At 42.6% G+C, this 24,882-nt stretch overlaps 1 protein-coding gene across 1 annotated transcript in view; it reads left to right on the forward strand.

Annotated features, from left to right (window-relative positions):
• The window catches only part of dnah2 (dynein, axonemal, heavy chain 2), a 208,028-nt gene that overhangs the window by 84,601 nt on the left and 98,545 nt on the right, over nucleotides 1-24,882 (forward strand). The window contains exon 29 of the mRNA XM_066680491.1: nucleotides 24,451-24,631. Within this exon, the coding sequence (XP_066536588.1) occupies nucleotides 24,451-24,631 (181 nt within the window). The remainder of the gene's footprint in view (nucleotides 1-24,450; nucleotides 24,632-24,882) is intronic.

Raw genomic sequence — 24,882 nt, forward strand, 5'->3', positions numbered from 1 at the left:
TTTCTCGTAAACAACTCGAGTTTATTTTTGGTGCTCGAACAGAAATGACTCCTGATGCCGCATGTCTCCCTGGTGCCCTTTTCTGACCTCCTGTTTTTGAAAATCACTGCAAAGTAAAAAGACCACTTGCACACGAACTCACACACACATACACACACCTTCTCCGCTGAGCATTCCGCCCATCCAAATCAATCATTCTGCACTGTAGGCCCTCTTTGAATGCCTGACCTCCCTTAGCACTCGCATGCAACAGTCCAACGATCGCCTCCTGGCGCCATGGCCCAAAAGATTCGATTTGTGGGGTAATTCCCTTTAAAAAATCCGACAATCAGAAACACTGTTGTGGAACACAGTATGGAGCTGCATTTGTGCACACACCCACACACCCACACACACTTACAAACCAGGGCGAAGCAGACAGTTTGTCTTGTGTAGCTGGTCGTTACAGCCCTGGCCCTTCAGCAGCTTTCCACCTCTTAATTGGAGAGTTGTCCTAATTGACTTTGCCTAATTGATGTATTGAATTATTTTTACCACGGCCTAATTGAACTATAACTTTCATGTGTTCCCAGTCGAAGGGTAATTGGCGTTTTTTTTGTGCGCGGAGAGGGAAGCCGGCCGTCCGCAGAGGGGCCGTTACCGGCTTCATCAGACGCACCGTTATGGTTCCTTAATGTGAATATATTAGCGCCAAAGCAAGCCAGCAGCACAGAAAACACCATTTCTCAATATGATGGAATAGTACGCTGCAGGGGAGTGCTGCTACATGCAAGAGTGCAGTAATTCATGTGGTATTATGATATTAGTCTGGTTGGCATAGCCACTAGCCCCTTAGGCGCGAGAGAGAGAGAGAGACACACACAGAGAGGGAGGACAAAAAAAAGGAGATGCAGACAGTACGAGGGAAATGCAAATATGGAATTTTAACATCCTGAGATACATGGATGCACTGGTGTAAGTACTTTTCCGTAGTCCAGTGCTACTTCATATAGGACACAGGGAGCAACCTTAATTCCTTATCAGTGTCAGGGCACCATGAGCTCTCACAAAAACACAATTACCATCATTCTCCATAGAACACACTCCAAAATACACCGTCTAAATTAAGTCCGCAGCGGAACAAGTCGAGAGTCTATTACGTAACATAAACTCATCTATCTCTAAATAAATAGATTCTCCGGGACAGGAGAGAAATCTCTCTTTGGATGAGCTCAAACGATGATATTAGCATTTTGGTGTTTGATTGGAACCATCAGGGACTTTCACAGAGCACAAGTTACTCTCAATTATTCAAACAAGCCTGAGAGAAGTGAAGAATAGAGAAGAGACGCTCGGTGCATGGAAGCCAAACAAACACTCTAATCTAATGGAATCATTTGTACAACCAAACTCTATCCCTGGGGGTGCAAGTTTGCTGGAAATGGCTTTAGGCACCTCTATATTCAGCTGCAGGCTGTGCGATTGTGAGCGTATGTGGGTGTGGGGGTGTATCGCTGGGTTTGTATGTGCATGAGCTGGGAATGAATCCAACTGAGTCACTGTTTGCATCATTGTATCTTTTTTTGGTGTTGTTTTGATGGAGTGTATTTTATCATGGTGGAGTGTGGGGGAGAGAAAGAAGCTTGAGTGTCGGCGTACGCATGAATGTACTGTTTTATAGGGTTCCTTTAGCGTGGAGTGAGTTTATCTGGGATATCTGAATGTGAATAAACTGGAGGTAGACCGTATCTCAGTGGCTGCTGTATTATTCCCTCATAAGTGAGGAGATTTAATTTATTAATGCTGGTGTAATATTACAGCAGCTAATTACATTGAAGAGCAGTATACGCACTGACGCACGTGTCAGTCTAAGGTCGGGCATCTGCATTCTTTTCCATTGTATTAAATCTGTGGCACCGTGGAGAACATCACTGACCATAAATAAATAATCGGATGCTGAATTCCCTGTCCGACCAGGAATAAGCGAGATTACTTGTGCTAGATCATGTCAAGCCTTTATATCAGTTTGTGTAACGCTTCACTGTGGTAAACATCGATCAGACATGACATTGCCTCTAGTAATGCACCCACATTTCACTAACTCTATGCAGGCACTTTGTAGTTCCCTACCATTTCAAGCCGTAGTCCATCTGTTGATTTGTTCCCTGTTCCTCAACGGACAGGACCCAACAGAACCAGCCAGAGCACGTATTTTTTGGGTGCACAGTATTTCTGGCTTGTGGACTTGTGTCAGTCCAGCAGTGACCCTGATGGTTTTAAACTCCAGCAGCACTGATGTGTCTACTCCACTTGTACCAGCACAACACACTCTATTGCACCACCACTGCGACAGGGTGACCTGACGTCCTCTTTTACTCGGACATGTCCTCTTTTTTAGACTTAAAAAAATGTCCGGGCGGAATTTCACAAACATCCGGGATTTTGTTTTTCTAGATCTTACATAGAATTTGTAGAATCACAAACTAGTCCCGCCCTCCCCTACTCTGATTGGTTCGCTTGAGTGAGAAGGGGGCGTGGTGAAGTAGCCTAAAATCTTCTGATTGGACGGTCTGACTGTAGAGCTACCATTATTGGTCGGTAACCTTCTCTGTAAACATTTAATTGGTCAGTCTGCACGTCAGTAGTCCTTGTTTACGTCAGGCCAAAGCTCATGTACCTACCCCTCATCTCGAGCAGCTATGCCGAAACGGAAATGTAAGTTCTCGGATGAATTAAAAAAGAAATTCCCATGTTTTGTTTAGCAGATAAAGGTGTAAAGGACCTAAAAGCACACACAGGTTTTAGCTAAGAATACAACGGCAGCGAGGAGGCGGAGGCGTGTCCTCTTTTTCACCATCTCAGATCTGGTGAGACCTCTCTGATCATCCCAGCCACTGCAGGACTGAGGATGATCCACCACCCGAGTCGTTCCTGCTCTGTGGTGGTGGACACTTATGGGTTCTGTCCACTGAAGAACAGGGTGAAAGGGGAAAAACAAGTATGCAGAGCAACCATTGGATACAATTCTGTAATTGTAGCATTACAAAGTGCTCCTGTATTGTAAGTGGAGCAGTGAGTGCAGAAACAAGGAGGTGGTAGTGATACCGTGGTGTGATTGGTGACATAATACTGATATTGATAATACAGGGTCCCCCCTGCCTCACATGGTTTCTTTGTTTTCTTTCCCCATGTGCTCCTGTGGTCCTCGGGCCGTATTAACCCCTCTGATAGATAGATAGATAGATAGATAGATAGATAGATCTTTATTGTCACATACAAAGTTATACAAGTACAACATTGTAGCGAAATTAGCTTCCGTCTGTACACTCACATAAACAGGGGTTAGGTGTGTGCAACAGACGCGACCGCAGCAGGTTACCCGCGCCATCGTATAGTTAGAAGAAACAGCTAGATTAACATTGGGGAAGTGGTGGTAAAAAAAATGAAGGTCCCAAACTGTGCCTAAGAAGCACAGTGTGTGATCTTGAAAAAAAACAACACCTTTAGCACACAAAGCAATACACACATGTAGTTTCAGTGACGTAGACAAAAAGCAGTAGGAGGCGTGTGATGCCATGTGTCTTAATCATCCTCAGGTGTTTTGCGCTCCTTGTCCCCGTCTTTGTGTACCACTCAATGCCTGTTTGTTCTAACGTCTTCGTATTGCTAACTATCCCTTTCTAGCTCTGTTGTTATCTTTGATTACATGGTATCAATAAAACACCTCCTTATTTAGTTGTGACAAGTGGCCTCGTTTCCACCGCAGGGCGAAACGGTTCTGAGCACAGGTAGTAACCGCTCCACTGGCTTTTCCGCACCGACGTGGTTCGGCACTGAACGCTTACAAACGGCGCTGAGTCTGGATTCCTCCACAGGGTTAGGTAACCGTACCCAGGGCCACCCAGGCTTTCTGTAGGAGGGCTTAAACGACATAGGGATCAGTCAGCTGACAAAGTCGTTATATTACAGTTGTCTGTTGGCTCATGGTTACAACGATCATAACTTATTTGATATTTGGTATTGACACTAGCAACAGTCAGGGTGTTAATTATCTTCATTATCTGCCCAGACGTTCCATATCATCATGTCCACTGAATGAATCTGTGTGCATGTGTATCTTAATATGCGACGTGTAGGGTGTGCTGATGTGTAAGGCCCTAAAGGCTGTGTCTCTTTTCTCTGAGCTGTCATCCTCCTGCAGTCACATCACCCTCTCACGCCCACCTGAGAGAAGCGGAGAGAGAGAAAGAGCACGAGAGAGGGAGGGACAGAGGGGGGGGTGTTGTCACACTGACAGGTAGAGAGATGGAGAACGAAAAAAACGGAGAAGAGAATGGATAGAAAAGGGTAAAATAAAAAGAGAGAGAGGGAGAGAGAGCTGGTGGCTGGGAGCTTAAAGAGGTCCCTGTGACACGCCAATCTCCTCTCCTATTTATAGCGGCTCAGATCCTGCAGTGCAGTGAGCGGCCGCTCATTCGCTCTCTCCCTTTTTCCCATGAATCTCTCAGCTTGTTAACACGCACAGATCCCGTGTAGGAAGAGAGGGATTCTGCCAGGACCATCCTCTCATCTCCTTCCTCATTTGCTTTCTGTCTTTGTCTCCGGCATATTGACTAAACACATGCACTCATTATTTACTGAAATGCCCCCTCATCTCCTCCATAACCAAACAAGTAGACGGGCTTTCTAATCTTCTCCAGCCCACCTCGCCCATCCTGTCTCTGCCTCTCTCTCCCACCCTCGCTCTGCTGAAACCTCTAATAGAGACGCAGCTAAAACGTATACATTGTTATTTAAATAAAACCCAAGCGCTACGTAGCATTCTCTACCAATCAAAGCTTTCTTCGAGTGCTTTAGAAACATTTAGGAACTAGTGCTGCACGATAAGACGGAAAAACATCAGTGATAAGACACAGTAGTGTATTAATTAATTAATTAGAGACTCATTTGCATACTGAGGCCTTTTGGGATAATGGTGTTGAAAAGGGCAGTATCATGATAATGATTAAGGAGCAATATATTGTGCAGCCCGACTGGAAACAGAATCAATCCCATGTTAGTCAGAGTAACAGATGGCAGTCTTCTGAGAGATTAATGATATTACCGAGGATGACATCAGTAGAATACAGTGTGTGAGTATGATGTGTATAATACGACACAAGAAAACAACTATAAAGCACAGATGTAGGTCAGTGTTTCTGTGCTACTACGATACCAGTCTGAATGGATGTTATTCTGAACTCTCAAACGTGAGACTTTAATGATGTTGGGTGCTGTACACCCAAACGTTGTTGAGCAGATACTACATAGAACTGATCTAACCTTTACAGTGCTCTATGTTATTGCTGTATCCGTGGCAGTGTTACACTGGAGCATGCTCTGTGCTCTTTTGTTTTTATCTCTAAACTACTAATATCACCTGCCTATTCACCAGAATCCCTTGATTGATTTGATTAAGAAAGCAAAGCTGCACAGTCTCCGCAGACCAATAGTAACTTAATTGGTTCTGCATAAATTACAGACTGTTATTTAATAAATACATTATGAAAGATGTTAAAACATAAACATGAAGCCCTCTTGACTGTGAATGTTATAGAGTTCCAGTGAATTCAGTGACATTGTGCTCATACCTTCGTGTGTCAGTGTCAGCGCCCACCACTCATTTCGTATTTTAAGTGTATTAAAAAATTTGTACGTTTTTCAGGATTGCAATATAGGTGAATTCAAACTAGCTTCTAGCATCAAATTTGAAAATAATCATCCATCCATCCATCCATCCATTCATTGTCTGTAACCCTTATCCAGTTCAGGGTCGCGGTGGGTCCAGAGCCTACCTGGAATCATTAGGTGCAAGGCGGGACCACACCCTGGAGGGGGCGCCAGTCCTTCAAAGGGCAACACACACACATTCACTCACACACACTTTTTAAATCGCCAATTCACCTACGAACGTGTGTTTTTGGAGCATGGGAGGAAACCGGAGCGCCCAGAGGAAACCCACGCAGACACAGAGAGAACACACCACACTCCTCACAGACAGTCACCCGGAGGAAACCCACGCAGACACAGGGAGAACACACCACACTCCTCACAGACAGTCACCCGGAGGAAACCCACGCAGACACAGGGAGAACACACCACACTCCTCACAGACAGTCACCCGGAGGAAACCCACACGGACACGGGGAGAACACACCACACTCCTCACAGACAGTAACCCAGAGGAAACCCACGCGGACACAGAGAGAACACACCACACTCCTCACAGACAGTCACCCAGAGGAAACCCGCGCAGACACAGGGAAAACACACCACACTCCTCACAGACAGTCACCCAGAGGAAACCCACGCAGACACAGGGAGAACACACCACACTCCTCACAGACAGTCACCCGGAGGAAACCCACGCAGACACAGAGAAAACACACCACACTCCTCACAGACAGTCACCCGGAGCAGGAATCGAACCCACAACCTCCAAGTCCCTGGAGCTGTGTGACTGCGACACCTACCTGCTGCGCCACCATGCCGCCCTAATAATAATAATAATTTAAAAAAATAATAATACAAGGCATTGGGTCAGAAAGGATGTGTAGCTCTCAAGAAGCAGCATTAACATGTAGAAATTTGCTAATCAAAGTACTCATTAGACAAATCATCATGGATTGTGTGGGATTTACTTGGACTGTGAGAAGAAGAGACTAAATACTTCAGCATTTGATATTCATCATTAAATGATCTGTGTAATTTCTAGGAATTTTTGTAGACACGGAAAAAAATGAAATCTACTTTTGCTTAAAGGTCCTTTTGACGGGACATTAAATGGTCTCTGACTTTTGCACAGTGCAGTACAGGGCTACACCTGGTTACCTGTCAGTGGACATGCACAGATACAGAGCGGAGCACAGATAAACAGACTCGTAGGCTCGCTTTGTGATGATAATCATTAAGAGAGGTTATGTTCTCCTTGTGCTCTACTTTTATCACATTAGAGAGGCCTGCGTGTGTCCGTGCTTGTCTCTCTGTGTGATTTAGTGCTTACAGTGTTTACTCTCCAAATGCAGTGTGAGGCCTCAAATTATAACTCTGCCCAGGTCGAGCAGAGCTCTCAGAATTATCGCCATTGATTTGTGTCTTTATTATGTCTTCACTGAAGGGCCAGTGCAACTGCAAAGCACAACACTGCCACCTAGTGTATGTGTGTTTGTGTGTGTGTGTGTGTGTGCACGTGCGCGCACCCTGAGTGTTTTTGAGGCACACGGAGATGGATAGATAGAAAGGAAAAGAGAATGAGAGGGCGATGGTGAGGGAGAGGAGGAATGCTTTCACTGCTGTTTTGCTGCTGTTGCTGGAGGAAGCAGGAATATTCTGGCCATCTGCTGCAGATTAGAATTAGACCTGCAGCTCAATTCAATTAGCATCCTCAGCCAAATGCACTGATTGGTCAGAGAGCAGGAAAGAGACGGGGGTGAGAGTGAAAGGGGGAATGGGCAGGAGGGGAGAGAAGAGAAAAGGAATAAAAGAAGTGATGGTGGAGAAGAAGGAAATGAAAGAGAGTGACAGGAGGTATGACAGGGTGGAGTGCTCTACTGGAGTCAGTTGATTGCAGGATTGTTAAACTCACTACCTGTGGAAGAATGGAAAAGACATGGACTCCCCCAGTGCCCTCCCACGATACACACACACACACACACACGCACACACACAAACGATAAACACAAACACACGCACAAGAAGCCCGTTCAAACAAGTTACTAAATTGTGCTCTTGATGAAAAGAACCACTATGTTGTATACACATAGCGGAATTGTCATTCATGGATGTGTTCTCAATTATTCTAAACTCAGCCCTGCCAGGCATTTGTTACTGATTATTCTGTGTCCTTTGAAATGTGTGTATAGTTTCCGTCGCTGCCTGCTGCATTGTCTCCTGTTTTAATATACTTTCGAATACTTAGGGATGCGCTAATCCATCTTTCCTCCTGATGCTGATTACGATATCTGAATCAGATATCAGAGATTTGTCTGATATAACGTACTGATCTAATAGCAGTGCTCTGTTAAGCTGTTTTATTTTTTCTTTATTTTTTTTCCCTCCAAGTAACAATATAAACACAAATGCATGGACATCCCACGCGCATATGAGTGCACACTTTGCAGTGTGTGTAATCTGTCTAGTTTATACACCAATACACAAACTTCCTGAGCTAGTCATGTCACCATGGGGTGATAAAGTCTACTCAGCATACACATGTGCTTTTTAGTTCTGCAGTTACAGACTGTAGTCCATGAAATTCTCTCCATATTTGTTTTGCTTTATTCTGTAGACCATTGGTAAAAATGTCCAAGGGCCGCCACTGAGCAGGTAGTAACTACAGTGACACTGTATGTATGCAGCAGGTAGGTGTCGCAGTCACACAGCTCCAGGGGCTTGGAGGTTGTGGGTTTGATTCCCGCTCCGGGTGACTGTCTGTGAGGAGTGTGGTGTGTTCTCCCTGTGTCTGCGTGGGTTTCCTCCGGGTGACTGTCTGTGAGGAGTGTGGTGTGTTCTCCCTGTGTCTGCGTGGGTTTCCTCCGGGTGACTGTCTGTGAGGAGCGTGGTGTGTTCTCCCTGTGTCTGCGTGGGTTTCCTCCGGGTGACTGTCTGTGAGGAGTGTGGTGTGTTCTCCCTGTGTCTGCGTGGGTTTCCTCCGGGTGACTGTCTGTGAGGAGTGTGGTGTGTTCTCCCTGTGTCTGCGTGGGTTTCCTCCGGGTGACTGTCTGTGAGGAGTGTGGTGTGTTCTCCCTGTGTCTGCGTGGGTTTCCTCCGGGTGACTGTCTTTGAGGAGTGTGGTGTGTTCTTCCTGTGTCTGCGTGGGTTTCCTCCGGGTGACTGTCTGTGAGGAGTGTGGTGTGTTCTCCCTGTGTCTGCGTGGGTTTCCTCCGGGTGACTGTCTGTGAGGAGTGTGGTGTATTCTCCCTGTGTCTGCGTGGGTTTCCTCCCACAGTCCAAAAGCACACGTTGGTAGGTGGATTGGCGACTCAAAGTGTCCATATGGGTGTGTATGACACTCTGTGTGCTGAAGTCAGGGCCCTGTATGCTACCACAGGAGCAATCATCAGTAACTTTACATCTCCAAGGTGGACCCACAAAGCTGCTGTGTCTAGAGAGGGCATTAAATGTACACAGTGTTTAAAAACACTGCTGTCTCTGATGCACTTACAATCTCTTTTTGTCTACTCGATGAGTCCCCTACGATCGCCACAACATCAGTGTAACTACAGCACTGAAAATGGGCATTAAACGCAAGGCTGGTGAACCTAATGAAGTGGCCAGAGAGGGTACAAACCTCCATATGAACTCTCAAATGTACAAAGAAAATAAATCCAGTGTGAAAAGGTTGTGTAGTGTAAATATTAACAACACACTCCTAAACGCTGGGACAGAGGCATGTTTAAACACAACAGCAGTTTTGCCCATTCTTGATACAAGACTTCAGTTTCTCAGCAGTCCATGGATGCTGTTGACTAACATTCTTCCCCATGAAGCACCGTAGGAGGCCGATGTGGGCTAAAGGCGTAGATCAGTCAGTTGCACACACTGTGTGTGTCCGCAGACGTGTTGTTGTAGCACATACAAAACGAGGCCTGGCATTGTCTTGTTGAAATAACCATGGATTTCCCAGTCAAAGACATTCTCTTGACAAACTGTGTCTCTCTAATCTATGTTTGCCTCCACATCTATGGAAAATTCTCAAAGATGCAAATCACCGTTCTCACTGAAGTGCCCATCAACCATGAGAGATGTTGGCTTGGCACCTGTTGTTGATAACAGTGTGGATTCGTCATTAGTACGGAAAACATACCGTCTGTTTTTGTGGTGACATGTTGATATATGGAATCCACTGACCACATCATGTCTTTTGGACCATTTAACATTAGCTTGGACCTAGAGATCTGCATGTAATTGATGTTTGGCTTTTGAAGGTTGCATTTCTTGACAGAGTGGTGAACCCTTCGTTCATTCGACATGTGTCCAGCCAGTGATTTACTGCATCATTTCATAATTTAAAGTATGGTAAATTATAAAAGACGTATATTATTTGCAATCTTGCATTGAAAACTATGTTTTTGAAATGTTTTCAATTCTCTCATGGAGTTTGGAATAAAGTCATGAGCCGTGAAAACACTGAGCCTTTTATGTCTTATATTCATGTGTTTATACTGTAATGCTTCAAAACAATGTGACATGAATTTTCTATAAACATTTCACTCTTAATTTGCTCCATTCAAAATTTTTTGTCTTGTAGTGCCAGCATAACATTTAAAATTTGTGTATATTTACAAAACACAATCAACTTGGTGAGTAAAAACAATGAGAATATTTTCCTTTTGTGAGTTAAAAACATTTTCATGAGAAGTAATAAATCACAGACAGATTTTCATGACATTTTTACAAAGTTTTCTAAAAAATGGTGTTTGTGGGTGGCACAAGGAGGTGACTGTCTGTGAGGAGTGTGGTGTGTTCTCCCTGTGTCTGTGTGGGTTTCCTCCGGGTGACTGTCTGTAAGAAGTGTGGTGTGTTCTCCCTGTGTCTGCGTGGGTTTCCTCCGGGTGACTGTCTGTGAGGAGTGTGGTGTGTTCTCCCTGTGTCTGTGTGGGTTTCCTCCGGGTGACTGTCTGTAAGAAGTGTGGTGTGTTCTCCCTGTGTCTGCGTGGGTTTCCTCCGGGTGACTGTCTGTGAGGAGTGTGGTGTGTTCTCCCTGTGTCTGTGTGGGTTTCCTCCGGGTGACTGTCTGTGAGGAGTGTGGTGTGTTCTCCCTGTGTCTGTGTGGGTTTCCTCCGGGTGACTGTCTTTGAGGAGTGTGGTGTGTTCTCTCTGTGTCTGCGTGGGTTTCCTCCGGGTGACTGTCTGTGAGGAGTGTGGTGTGTTCTCCCTGTGTCTGTGTGGGTTTCCTCCGGGTGACTGTCTTTGAGGAGTGTGGTGTGTTCTCTCTGTGTCTGCGTGGGTTTCCTCCGGGTGACTGTCTGTGAGGAGTGTGGTGTGTTCTCCCTGTGTCTGTGTGGGTTTCCTCCGGGTGACTGTCTTTGAGGAGTGTGGTGTGTTCTCCCTGTGTCTGCGTGGGTTTCCTCCGGGTGACTGTCTGTGAGGAGTGTGGTGTGTTCTCTCTGTGTCTGCGTGGGTTTCCTCCGGGTGACTGTCTGTGAGGAGTGTGGTGTGTTCTCCCTGTGTCTGCGTAGGTTTCCTCCGGGTGCTCCGGTTTCCTCCCACGCTCCAAAAACACACGTTGGTAGGTGGATTGGAGACTCAAAAGTTCTTATCACTCAATAATGAAAGCATTAAGTGTGGTTTGGTGGTTTGTTGGTTTGAATGGTCCAACAGAACCAAATACCAAAGATTTGCATACACCACATCTTGTATTGTTTCTTCTGACTCATTTAAGAAACTCCAGTTGTGACTGTTTTGAATGGAAATGATTGGAAATGACTGGAAATGGATGAAATCAAAGGGAGTGTTTTTTTTGTTTTTTTTTGTTTTTTTTTGCACAAAGTTATTTATTTTGTTTTAATTTTTGACGTGTGTGTGTTTGTGTGTATGCTTGAGACAGAAAGGCATTAGAGACATTAGAAAACCAGAAGGATGGATGTTAAGGATGGTGTTTGCTTGTATGTGTTTGAATATGTGTGTTTGAGGGTAGTATGATGGAAGTAAACATGAAAAAGTGGTGTTTAGTGTAAAAATCACTGTGTGTATGAGAGTTTGGTGGAGCTGTAGTGAGCTCTTTGTCAGTCTCCTCTGCTTGTCTCTCACCTTCTGCTCCTCTGAGACAAGCCTTCAATCAACACACACACACACACACACACACACATATACACAGTGCATTTCACAAACATGCCCTCAGGCGTAGAGTTACACACAAATGAACACTCTGGCTGTATGCATAATCACACTCTCTCTCTCTCTCACACACACACACACACACACACACACACACATACATACAGATTGAAGATCTACTCGATGATGAATAAGAGTTTCAGTGAGCTGTACTCTTCTGGAAAGAGCAAAAATGAGTACAGCTCTGTGTCCCGCTGTGTGTGTGTGTGTGACTATTTACAGCTTCCTCTCTTTCTGTCTCTTGCTCACTCTCACTTTTTTTTTCATTGTCTCTCTCTCTCTCTCTCTCTCTCTCTCTCTCTCGCCTGCAATGCTAACCATACAACAGTATGGGAGGTACTTGAGTGTGCCTACAGAAACAGACTTGAATTGAATGCAGATACTGCAGTTCAGTGCAGCTGAAGGTTAAATGCATTTCCTGTACTATTAATCATAAATGGGTTTTAAAAAGAGCAGTTTCTCCCCCTCGAGCATGTAATACACTTTTGTCCTGCTGAGCAGGATGAGACGGCGTCTGCAGATAAATAGGTATAACAAACACGCTTAAAATAACTGTCCCATATTTATCATTTTCATGCTTGATTTCTTATTATTAATTTCATCCTTTTAAATGATTGCTATTTTCTTTAAACCTAAGTGTATATTCTTAACTATACGATGCATAAGTTAAAAATAACATATAAAATAAATGATTTTATACACTCAGACTTCATAAAGCCAGGTAATGGTTTAAACCCTGGATTTACTGCTCAGCAGCTGAGAGTCAGTGCATTATAAAGCTTTAGATGAAAGCCATAGACAACATTGAGAAAGCTGTGGGATGATAAATAGTCATGAATTTAAACAATTCTATGTGATTTGTGTAAATTATTGGATCATTATCTTTGCAGGAAAAAGTGAGCTTTTAGGTGTGTAAAAGTAAAAAAAAAAAACAAAATCATGTGTCAGCCAGCCTGGAGTGATTTAATCTTCTTTTTTTGCCAACAAAACACGTACTATAAATAGAGTGAGTGATCACAAACATTTTTTTATGCTGACTGTCACTTTGTTGGATTCTGGTTGGGCATTTTCATAGTATCAAATATTCCAGACTTTGGCAGCACTGTATTCTGACAGTTGTGCCAGAGCAGCATTATTGATTTGGAAAGAAACTGCTTATGAGGGAGAGAATGGGTCATACCTGACTGCAGGGATTCATCTGAAAGGTGGGTGTGGTTAGCTCTCAGAGTTAATCATGTGTGAGTGTGGTGTGTTAGGACAGAACACGTCTTGGTTACAGGTCGCTGTGTTTGGGGGAAGAGCATGTGTACCATATACATTCAAATTTGCAATTAATGATTTTTTTTTTATCAATATAAAGCCCAATTATATTTTTTTCAGGCAAGTGAATAAAACTGGAGATGTAGAAGGATCTTCAGTGATTAACAGAGCTATAGAGTTTTATTGTCAATTCTGCATATGTACAGGACATACAAAGATTGAAATTATGTTACTGTCCTCTCCAAGATGCAGTAACATTTAACAAAAAATAGACTATATTCAATAAGTATATAAATAAATGAAAGTGTACAAACAGAAGACAAGTGCAGGACATACGATACCAGCAGCTCACTGATAGACATACATGAGACAATGGGACACTGACTGAAGACAATAACCTGATTTGGAAGTAGGATACTGGATGTACAAGGCAGTGTAACAATAGTGCAAAATAATCGTAATAGAAGGAGGTAGGATACTGGATGTACAGGGCAGTGTAAACAATAGTGCAACATAATTGAATAGAAGGAGGTAAGATACTGTATGTACAAGGCAGTGTAAACAATAGTGCAAGACAATTGTAATAGAAGGAGGTAAGATACTGGATGTACAGGGCAGTGTAAACAATAGTGCAAAATAATCGTAATAGGAGGAGGTAGGATACTGTATGTACAAGGCAGTGTAAACAATAGTGCAAAATAATCGTAACAGGAGGAGGTAGGATACTTGATGTACAAGGCAGTGTAAACAATAGTGCAAGACAATCGTAATAGGAGGAGGTAGGATACTGGATGTACAGGGCAGTGTAAACAATAGTGCAAAATAATCGTAATAAGAGGAGGTAGGATACTGGATGTACAAGGCAGTGTAAACAATAGTGCAAAATAATCGTAATAGGAGGAGGTAGGATACTTGATGTACAAGGCAGTGTAAACAATAGTGCAAGACAATCGTAATAGGAGGAGGTAGGATACTAGATGTACAGGGCAGTGTAAACAATAGTGCAAAATAATCGTAATAAGAGGAGGTAGGATACTGGATGTACAAGGCAGTGTAAACAATAGTGCAAAATAATCGTAATAGAAGGAGGTAGGATACTGGATGTACAGGGCAGTGTAAACAATAGTGCAAAATAATCGTAATAGAAGGAGGTAGGATACTGGATGTACAGGGCAGTGTAAACAATAGTGCAAAATAATCGTAATAGAAGGAGGTAGGATACTGGATGTACAAGGCAGTGTAAACAATAGTGCAAAATAATCGTAATAAGAGGAGGTAGGATACTGGATGTACAGGGCAGTGTAAACCATAGTGCAAAATAATTGTAATAGAAGGAGGTAGGATACTGGATGTACAGGGCAGTGTAAATTCCAGTCCGGGTTCCGGTCTAATCACAGCACTGAGACTGCTCTAATCAAGGTAATTAATGACATCCGCTTAAATACAGAGGCTGGAAAGGTATCTCTTCTATTACTTCTTGACCTTAGTGCTGCCTTTGATACCATTGACCATAAGATTCTTATAGATAGACTCGCAAACTGTGTTGGACTCTCAGGAACAGTCCTGAAGTGGTTCATTTCTTACCTGGAAGGCAGGAACTACTTTGTAGAAATAGAAAATAATATTTCAGAGAACATGCCAGTAACCTGTGGTGTCCCCCAGGGCTCTATTCTTGGTCCACTTTTATTTAATTTATATATGCTTCCTCTTGGCCAGATTCTACAGAACTATGGGCTGTCCTATCACAGCTATGCAGATGATACTCAGATTTACATGGCCCTGTCCCCAAACGACTCTGGCCCAGTTGACTTATTAAGCAAGTGCCTTGAACACATCACAAACTGGATGGGACACAATTTTCTGCAGCTGAATAAAGATAAAACTGAGATTATACTATTTGGGAATAGCACTGAGAGACAAAGATTGGCTACGTATCTGGACTCGAGAGCCCTCAAATCTAAAGAACTGGCTCGCAACCTTGGTGTATCAATGGACTCAGATCTCAGTTTTAGTAGTCATATTAAAGCGGTTACTAGATCAGCATTTTACCATCTTAAGAACATCAGTAAGATTAGAGATTTTCTGACTAAACCAGACCTAGAGAAACTTATCCATGCTTTTATTTCTAGCAGGATTGATTACTGTAATGGTCTCTTAGCTGGACTTCCAAAAAAGACCATTAAACAGCTTCAGCTGATTCAAAATGCAGCTGCCAGAGTTCTCACTCGGAGCAAAAGAAGAGATCATATCACCCCCATCCTCAAATCCTTACACTGGATACCAGTCTGTTATAGAATAGACTTTAAGGTGTTATTACTGGTTTATAAATGTCTCAATGGGGTAGGACCAGCGTATTTATCAGATCTGCTACAGAGATATGAGCCGAGCAGAGATCTCAGATCTTTAGGAACTAGTCAGTTAGTCCTGCCTCGGGGTCAAAACTAAACATGGAGAGGCAGCATTTAGCTACTATGCCACTTTTAAATGGAACCAGCTGTCTGAGAATATTAGAAGTGCCCCAACGTTAGACACATTTAAATCAAGACTTAAAACTCTCTTGTTTGAGCAGGCTTACAGCTCAGTTTAAAATATTCTGCACTTTTCTGTAACGGCATTTTATTTCTTTTATTTCTTTTCATTTATTGTCATTTTAAATTGTTTTAATCATTTTAATCATTTTACTCTTTTTATGTAATTGTCTTATTGGAATTTATGATTTTACTCTGGCTTTTAATGTAATTTCTTTTTCTGTAAAGCACTTTGAATTGCTTCTGTATGAAAGGTGCTCTATAAATAAACTTGCCTTGCCTTGCCTTGCCTTGCCTAAACAATAGTGCAAAATAATCGTAATAGAAGGAGGTAGGATACTGGATGTACAGGGCAGTGTGAACAATAGTGCAAAATAATCGTAATAAGATGAGGTAGGATACTGGATGTACAAGGCAGTGTAAACAATAGTGCAAGATAATCATAATAGGAGGAGGTAGGATACTGTATGTACAAGGCAGTGTAAACAATAGTGCAAAATAATTGTAATAGAAGGAGGTAGGATACTGGATGTACAGAGCAGTGTAAACAATAGTGCAAGATAATTGTAATAGGACGAGGTAGGATACTGTATGTACAAGGCAGTGTAAACAATAGTGCAAAATAATTGTAATAGGAGGAGGTAGGGTACTGGATGTACAGAGCAGTGTAAACAATAGTGCAAGATAATCGTAATAGAAGGAGGTAGGATACTGAATGTACAGGGCAGAGTAAACAATAGTGCAAGACAATTGATCCTGAGCTTGATATCATTTAAGGACGTTATTGAATTATTGAATACATGAAACATAATTTATTTTGAAATTCATGTTGTATATGTTATTATTTTATATATTTAAGGTGGTTTTAAACATTTGAACCCTGCTCTGTGTGTGTGAATATTCTCAGAGTGGTCTTATTCACAGTGTTTGAGGACGTGTTCTCAGAGTTGAGCTGTAACTGTTTACATAGCAGTAGTTAGTGCTGGGATATATGAGAAATACAAGAAGAGAACTTGGCTGGAGTTCTTTGGATCTCTAGGCGAAATGGACACGCTGACCTGTAGAACATAGCTAGGGGTGATGGAGAAGCCTGAAAAGGAGACCACTTGGTTAAGAGTGAAGACTTTGCCCCAGGTACTGAATGCAGAGATGGAAATTTATCTGGAGTTCAGGTGTGATCCTGCTCCCAAACTATTTACTGTAAGTAGTGCTGAGGCATAGCAAATTTTAATTAACTGCATTGAAAGAGCTGTTTTGCTTCTGATTGTTTTGAAAAAACACACTTTCTTCAAAACACATTTTTTTAATCTGTTTAGCGTTTACAATGTTGTGCAATGTTCCCTTTAAAATGGGGGGCGGGGGGGCTCTAAAATACATTGTCTATACAATCTATGACATTCTGTCCTTCAAACTAAAGGATTTTCTCTCATGAAAGACTCGTCATTTGAAACCCTGTTGAGCCTGACATGTTCTCACACAGGGGTTTACGTTTGCACTGCGCAGCGCCCACAGCTAATGGAACTAAACCAAAATTCTCTACTAGGCTTGACTCACACTTGCACCCCAGTGACTCAAGACTCAACTCGTACTTGAGGCATCTTTGTGATCAGCCCACAGATCAGCTCAGCAGAAGCCTTCCACAGCTCGTTGTAACGAATGATTTGAATGATGGGTTCTGTAACTTTAATTAATTCTAACTTTAATAGCACCGTGATGCTGTGAGCACTTTTTTTTTTATAAATTGGAAAACTGACTCTTCTGTAGATTCCAAAATAATCAGTGTGTACAAGTACTTTAAAAGGAAGTTAGACTCCATGAAAATGGTTGTTTTAAATAAAATGTTCATTTGGGCTGTGTGTGTTTTTGTGTGTGTGTTTGTATTTGTGAGTGAGGAGTAGTAGTAGATGCCTGAGGTGCCAGCTTCAGCCTCTTTTCATGTTGTCACTGGAGGTCAAGTGAACCACATTTCTTCTTTCTCTCTCTCTCTTTTTTTTTTTTTTTTTCCTGCCCAAGGGATTCTCTCTTACCTTTTTCCGTATTCATTTTCCCTTGCATTCCCCCCCTCTCTATCTCTTTTTCCTTCTGATGAAGGAAAATCACACTCACTCCCTCACTACCATGACAACCTGTTCTTGCCTTCCCCTCTCCTACCCCTCTCCTGGGCACTGTTAGAGAAAGTGTGTGTGTGTGTGTGTATGTAGATCACTGTTTGCAAACACCAGTCCTGGAGGCCCGCCTACACTGCACAGTTTTATGTTTTCCCCACTGTAACACACCTGAGTCATTTCATTAGCTAATGATGAAGCCCTCTGTGAACTGAATCAGGTTTGTTAGAGCCAACATTCATAAGGGATTCAGGGCTAAAAATATTGATGTTTTTCAGTGCCACTTAATCCTGCCTTATACATTTTAGCGTTTTGTGTACTGTGATTTAACTTATTAGCTAATCAGTCCTATTTTGCCCAACAAACAGAGGGTGAGACATTCAGAGACTTCAGCCATTTCCCCTTAAACAGAATCTGCCACTGGAGCATGTGGAACATATGCGTGTCCATCTGGCCACAGGGAAAAGATCAGCATGTGGAATTTGAGCTTCCTGTGTACTATGTTAATACTAGGCGAATGAATGAAATGTCAAATGCATTCCATCCTATACCTCTTTAACAAGTGAAATGTGGGGGGTTTCCACATTTGGTCTCAGACTGCTGTAAACACCTTAAACAAATGTGAACCCCAATAACCGTATGATTCCTGAGTTTTCCCGTTTTACAGTAAAACTAGCTCATAAAGAAAGAATGCAGATGCTGAGCATTAAAAATATTAAAAAAGAAAATTGACACAATGGGCATGGAGTTAAACCCCCTTAACCACACTGTAAAAAATTGCTGTAAATTTACAGTGAGTCTGCTGCCAGTATTTTATTGTAAATCACAGTATTTACAGTAAATTATTGTATTACTCAATTACAGTAATATGCTGTAAATTTGAAATACAGTTGTGTTCTTGTAAATATACAGTAAATGGCTGGGAACTCTGCTGCCAGTATTTTATTGTAAATCACAGTATTTACAGTAAATTATTGTATTCAATTACAGTAATATGCTGTAAATTTGAAATACAGTTGTGTTCTTGTAAATATACAGTAAATGGCTGGGAACTCTGCTGCCAGTATTTTATTTTAAATCACAGTATTTACAGTAAATTATTGTATTCAATTACAGTAATATGCTGTAAATTTGAAATACAGTTGTGTTCTTGTAAATATACAGTAAATGGCTGGGAAATCTGCTGCCAGTATTTTACTGTAAATCGCGGTATTTACAGTAAATTATTGTATTATTCAATTACAGTAATATGCTGTAAATTTGAAATACAGTAGTGTTCTTGTAAAAATATGGTAAATGGCGGGGAACTCTGCTGCCAGTATTTTATTGTAAATCACAGTATTTACAGTAAATTATTGTATTCAATTACCGTAATATGCTGTAAATTTGAAATACAGTTGTGTTCTTGTAAAAATATGGTAAATTGCTGGGAACTCTGCTGCCAGTATTTTATTGTAAATCACAGTATTTACAGTAAATTATTGTATTATTCAATTACAATAATATGCTGTAAATTTGAAATACAGTAGTGTTCCTGTAAAAATACGGTAAATGGCTGGGAACTCTGCTGCCAGTATTTTACTGTAAATCGCGGTATTTACAGTAAATTATTGTATTATTCAATTACAATAATATGCTGTAAATTTGAAATACAGTAGTGTTCCTGTAAAAATACAGTAAATGGCTGGGAACTCTGCTGCCAGTATTTTACTGTAAATCACGGTATTTACAGTAAATTAATGTATTATTCAATTACAGTAAAATGCTGTAAATTTGAAATACAGTAGTGCTCCTGTAAAAATATGGTAAATGGCTGGGATCTCTGCTGCCAGTATTTTACTGTAAAATTTACAAGAAATGTTTTACAGTGCATGGTATAATCACTGTAGTGCTGGACTTCTTCACTTCTCTCAGTTTGGGACCTATACAGAGCAAATATATCATACATAAGAGGGTATAATGTATGCTCCTGGTACTCAACCCAATCGCAATGCATTTAAAACAGATCTTTCTAACCCCATATTATGTACAAAACTACCACACAAGCTTACATGTGCATTTTATGGCCATAAACTGCACTCCTTTTCCATGGGAAGATCTCAGCCACCCTATAATAACACTTCTCCACAATGGGTTTTGAGAAAGGATTTTTCTGTATTACTAAACTAATTTCCCGGTTTGTCTGAAGCTTGTTGAAAACTCTGTTATTGTCTTGCATCTGTCTAGATCGAGTGTTAAATTCAGATGCAATTTGAATATATATTGCAGCCGCGTTTGATCATAGTTCTAATCAGATGTAGGATCTGGTAAAACAGTTTAGACCGGATTGCTAGAAGGATCGCAAGTGGAAATTGAGTGTCCCTTAAAGTAGAACTTAAACAACATCACCCATAACCACGTGGGCTCTGAGTTGTAACTGTGAATCCCCTTTAATGTTTGATTACGATGTGAACCCAAAAGCCCTGAGGTCAGTCTCAGATTCACAGGAAAAAAAGACTAATGTAGGGAAAAATAATAAATAAATTCAGCATTTTTTGTCTTAATAGAATTATATCAAAGAGAACCTCACTGAGTATTTGTTGATACAACCACATTGATATCATCGTTAGAATGGAATAAAGAGTTCATCTTGATAATGTTTAATTGTGTGTCAGTACAGTGATCCCTCGCTACTTCACGGTTCATCTTTTGCGGATTCGCTAATTCGCGGGTTTTTTCAAGGGGGCTTATGGCCGCTATATTGCCTAAAAATGTCATTTTCTTATGGTGTGTAAATTAAAAGTATTTTTTTATTATTTACATGTATTAGACTAGGCCTCTAGGTGACAAAATATATCATTTACAAGTATTTCTTACGTACAGTACAGGGGGTCCTCGACTTATGACGTTGATCCGTTCCTACGTCGCGTCGTAAACCAATTTTCGGTGTAAGTCGGAACATACGTACGTACTGTACGTAAATAACATACTGTAAGAACTTATCCTATCCTAACACCTATCCTCCTCGGTCCCGAGCCGCGTAACCGTGTATTCTTCCGCCGCGCACACCACACACGAAGTTCACGTTACGACGTTTACGACGCAAAACCACTTACGTCGAAACAAGGCTTTATACAGTAATTGGGAGATGTGTCGTAACCACGAAACATCGTAACTCAGGACTGACTTAACCCAAGGGACCTCCTGTACTTGTGTTGTTCATGTCCACATCCGAGTGAAATTTACTGACGCTAAAGCACAGCTGAGGAATGACTCTATTAAAGAAACTGGTAGGATATCACATGTAGTTGCAGCTGAAAAACATTAGGGAACGACTGTTTAATGCAAAGGATGGGTTGTTAACAGTAACAGGGAGGGGTTTAAAAGTCCAAATACTCCATAAATACATAAGAAAATATTTCCTCTACTTCGTTAATTCGTTTTTGCGGGTGGTCTTTGAACGCGTCCCTCACGAAAAACGAGGGATCACTGTACCACATAAACCAATAATGAGTTGTGTTGAGAAGTTCTGCTGTAGGGCGGCACGGTGGCGCAGCAGGTAGTGTCGCAGTCACACAGCTCCAGGGGCCTGGAGGTTGTGGGTTCGATTCCCGCTCCGGAGGAGTGTGGTGTGTTCTCCCTGTGTCTGCGTGGGTTTCCTCTGGGTGACTGTCTGTGAGGAGTGTGGTGTGTTCTCCCTGTGTCTGTGTGGGTTTCCTCCGGGTGCTCCGGTTTCCTCCCACAGTCCAAAAACACACGTTGGTAGGTGGATTGGCGAAATTGTCCATAGGTGTGAGTGAATGTGTGTGTGTGTGTGTGTGTTGCCCTGTGAAGGACTGGCGCCCCCTCCAGGGTGTATTCCCGCCTTGCGCCCAATGATTCCAGGTAGGCTCTGGACCCACTGTGACCCTGAACTGGATAAGGGTTACAGACAATGAATGAATGAATGAATGAGTTCTGCTGTAGATGATGACAATAAAATGGAGTAAGGAAATTATTCTCAATGTTACCTCAGATTTTTCCAGCAGCTTTGTCTTTCAAAGCTTAAACAGTCATTACCATCACAGGCATGAGACTCTGGATGCACCTTTGTGTGTGTGTGTGTGTGTTTGGTTTTACCTGCCATCAGCTTGTACATCTCACTGAGGGGCTCCAATTACAGTGAGGGGAGGTGATCGACAAGAGGGAGGCTGTGATGAAATAATCATTTGCCACACACCTGCAGCTTCCATAGTGTGGGTCTAATGCAGAGAGAGGGATCGATGTGTAAATGAAGAAGAAAAACACTGAATCATTGACTTATCTGTTCGTCTGAGGGCAAAGCGGTGTAAATGAAAGGCAGAAAAAAGGGGAAAGAGTGTGGTTGTGCAAATGGGTATGTGTGCACATGTGGTGCCAGGAGCTGTGTCTCCACTTTGCAGTAAAGCTGGCTCTGCTGTTGGCATGGCGACGGCTGCGGCGTGAGGCTGCTGCCATGGTAACACTGTACGCTAAGGAGGGGGTCGAGGGCCACTGCTGTTCACTTTGTCCTTTCCTTTTGTTTGCTGCATCTTTCCTGCTGCTCTACTGCCTTGGCCAGTGTGTGTATGTGTGTGTGTCTGTTTGTGCGTGTGCTGAAGAAAGAATAGGTGAATGATGAATAAAATTCAGGTAGAATTAAATGTCATTGTCTCCGTGAACTTTGACAGGCCTGGTACATTTTAAAAAGAAACTGTGTGTGTGTGTGTGCATGCCTGCATGTGCTTATTTTTGGACTTGAACTTCAGTCTGCGAGAATCAGGCAACCAAGGTAGTTCTAGCTTCTAAGTGGAAACATAAATGACCATGATGAAACATAAATAGTAAGTTAGTAAGTAAGTCCTGGTTTTGTAGAAAAAAACAGAATGGGGCGGAAAGTGGTGCAGGGACCCTGAGGTTGTGGGTTCGTGTTCCACTCCGGGTGACTGTCTGTGAGGAGTGTGGTGTGTTCTCTCTGTGTCAGTGTGGGTTTCCTCCATGTGACTGTCTGTGAGGAGTGTGGTGTGTTCTCTCTGTGTCAATGTGGGTTTCCTCCGGGTGACTGTCTGTGAGGAGTGTGGTGTGTTCTCTCTGTGTCTGCGTGGGTTTCCTCCGGGTGACTGTCTGTGAGGAGTGTGGTGTGTTCTCCCTGTGTCCGCGTGGGTTTCCTCCGGGTGACTGTCTGTGAGGAGTGTGGTGTGTTCTCCCTGTGTCCGCGTGGGGTTCCTCCGGGTGACTGTCTGTGAGGAGTGTGGTGTGTTCTCTCTGTGTCTGCGTGGGTTTCCTCCGGGTGACTGTCTGTGAGGAGTGTGGTGTGTTCTCCCTGTGTCCGCGTGGGTTTCCTCCGGGTGATTGTCTGTGAGGAGTGTGGTGTGTTCTCCCTGTGTCTGCGTGGGTTTCCTCCGGGTGACTGTCTGTGAGGAGTGTGGTGTGTTCTCCCTGTGTCTGCGTGGGTTTCCTCCGAGTGCTCCGGTTTCCTCCCACGCTCCAAAATCACACATTGGTAGGTGTGTGAGTGTGTGTATGTGTGTGTCTGTCCCTGTTAAGGACTGGCGGCCTTTCAGAATGCGTCCCACCTTGCGCCCAATGATTCCAGGTAGGCTCCGGACCCACCGTGGCCCTGAACTGGATAAGGGTTACAGATAATCAATGAATGACAACAGAATGTGTTTGAAACTATAAAGTCAGAGCAGACGAAATAGTCATGAATTTGTGAAATGTTTCTAAACAGAACGATTTAAACAATGTATTTTGTTTAGGGACAGACTTTGAACATTTTACACACAGTTACATACATATTCATAATGCACACATGAAACATCACGCTTGACCTTTGGTATTTGCAGAGGACTGGTTCCAGCAGCACTTCTGTTTTTCTTCCGCTCATGCCATAGCAACACACACTGAAACATTACCACCATATCAGCATTACTGCAGTGCTGAGAATGATCCACCACCCAAATAACTCCTGCACTGTAGTGGTCCTGTAGTGGTTTGGTAACAAAGCATGCAGAGCAACAGATGGACTACCATCTGTAATTGCTGAACTAAACAAGACACCTCTTTGGAAAGTGGAGCTGGTAAAATGGACATGGGCAGGTATCGTTTGAGTGGTGGATCCTTAGCGCTGTATCTACTTACTCTCCACTCTGTTAGATACACCTACCCCATTGGTCCACCTTGTAGATGTAAAGTCAGAGACAATAACTCATCTGTTGCTGCACAGTTTGTGCTGATCGTCTTTTAATCGTTCATTGGGCACAGTACGCCATCCACAGGACGCTATTGGCTGGTATCTTTTGGTTTGTGAACTATTCTCGGTTTAACAGCTCCAGCAGCACTGCTGTGTCTGATCCACTTATATCATCACAACACACAATAATACACAACCACAATTTCAAAAAAGAATGATCCCCCAGGGCAAATCATACCTGCCCTGTGGTGGTCCTGTTGGGATCCTTTCAAGAACAGGGTGAAAGCAAGATGACAAAGTGGTGGAGCTGAGAGAATGGACAGTGAGTGTAGAGACAAGGAGGTGGTCATAATGTTATGTTTGATGCACCATCATTCTGATATTTTACAAGAAAATAAAAATAAGCCTTTGTGTTTTGTCTTCATATTTATTGGTTTAACACAATCGCCTCCTGCAGTTTGGCTTGTGTATTTTGCCCTGAGTGTTTGCTAGTCTTCTGATTTTCTTGTACTTGTGTGTTTGCTCTCTTTAGAGGTACAGAGGAAGTGTTTCAGGCTCTGGAGGATAACCAGGTGACTCTGTCCACTATGAAAGCCTCGCGCTTTGTCAGGGCTTTTGAGAAGGAGGTGGACCGTTGGGAGCGCTGCCTGTCGCTAGTGCTGGAGGTCATCGAGATGATCCTTACTGTCCAGAGACAGTGGATGTACCTGGAGGTACCCGTACACAGAGACAAGCACATGAAAAGTTGGAACATGAAATGAAAATTAAATATAGTGTATTTATATCATTTTTAACCCTTTGGTAATTGTTTGCAGGTGAGCATTTTTGCCCATTCTTGCTGTTTGCTGTTTGTCTGATTCTCCTCTTCATGTTGCGTCATTCATGTAGGAGTCAGATCTGGATTGCACAGAGGCCCGTCAATCACATGCACTCTATGTCTATGAAACCATATTCTTTTAACCTG

The sequence above is a fragment of the Hoplias malabaricus genome, chromosome 9 (genome assembly GCF_029633855.1).
Source record: "Hoplias malabaricus isolate fHopMal1 chromosome 9, fHopMal1.hap1, whole genome shotgun sequence".
NCBI lineage: Eukaryota > Metazoa > Chordata > Actinopteri > Characiformes > Erythrinidae > Hoplias > Hoplias malabaricus.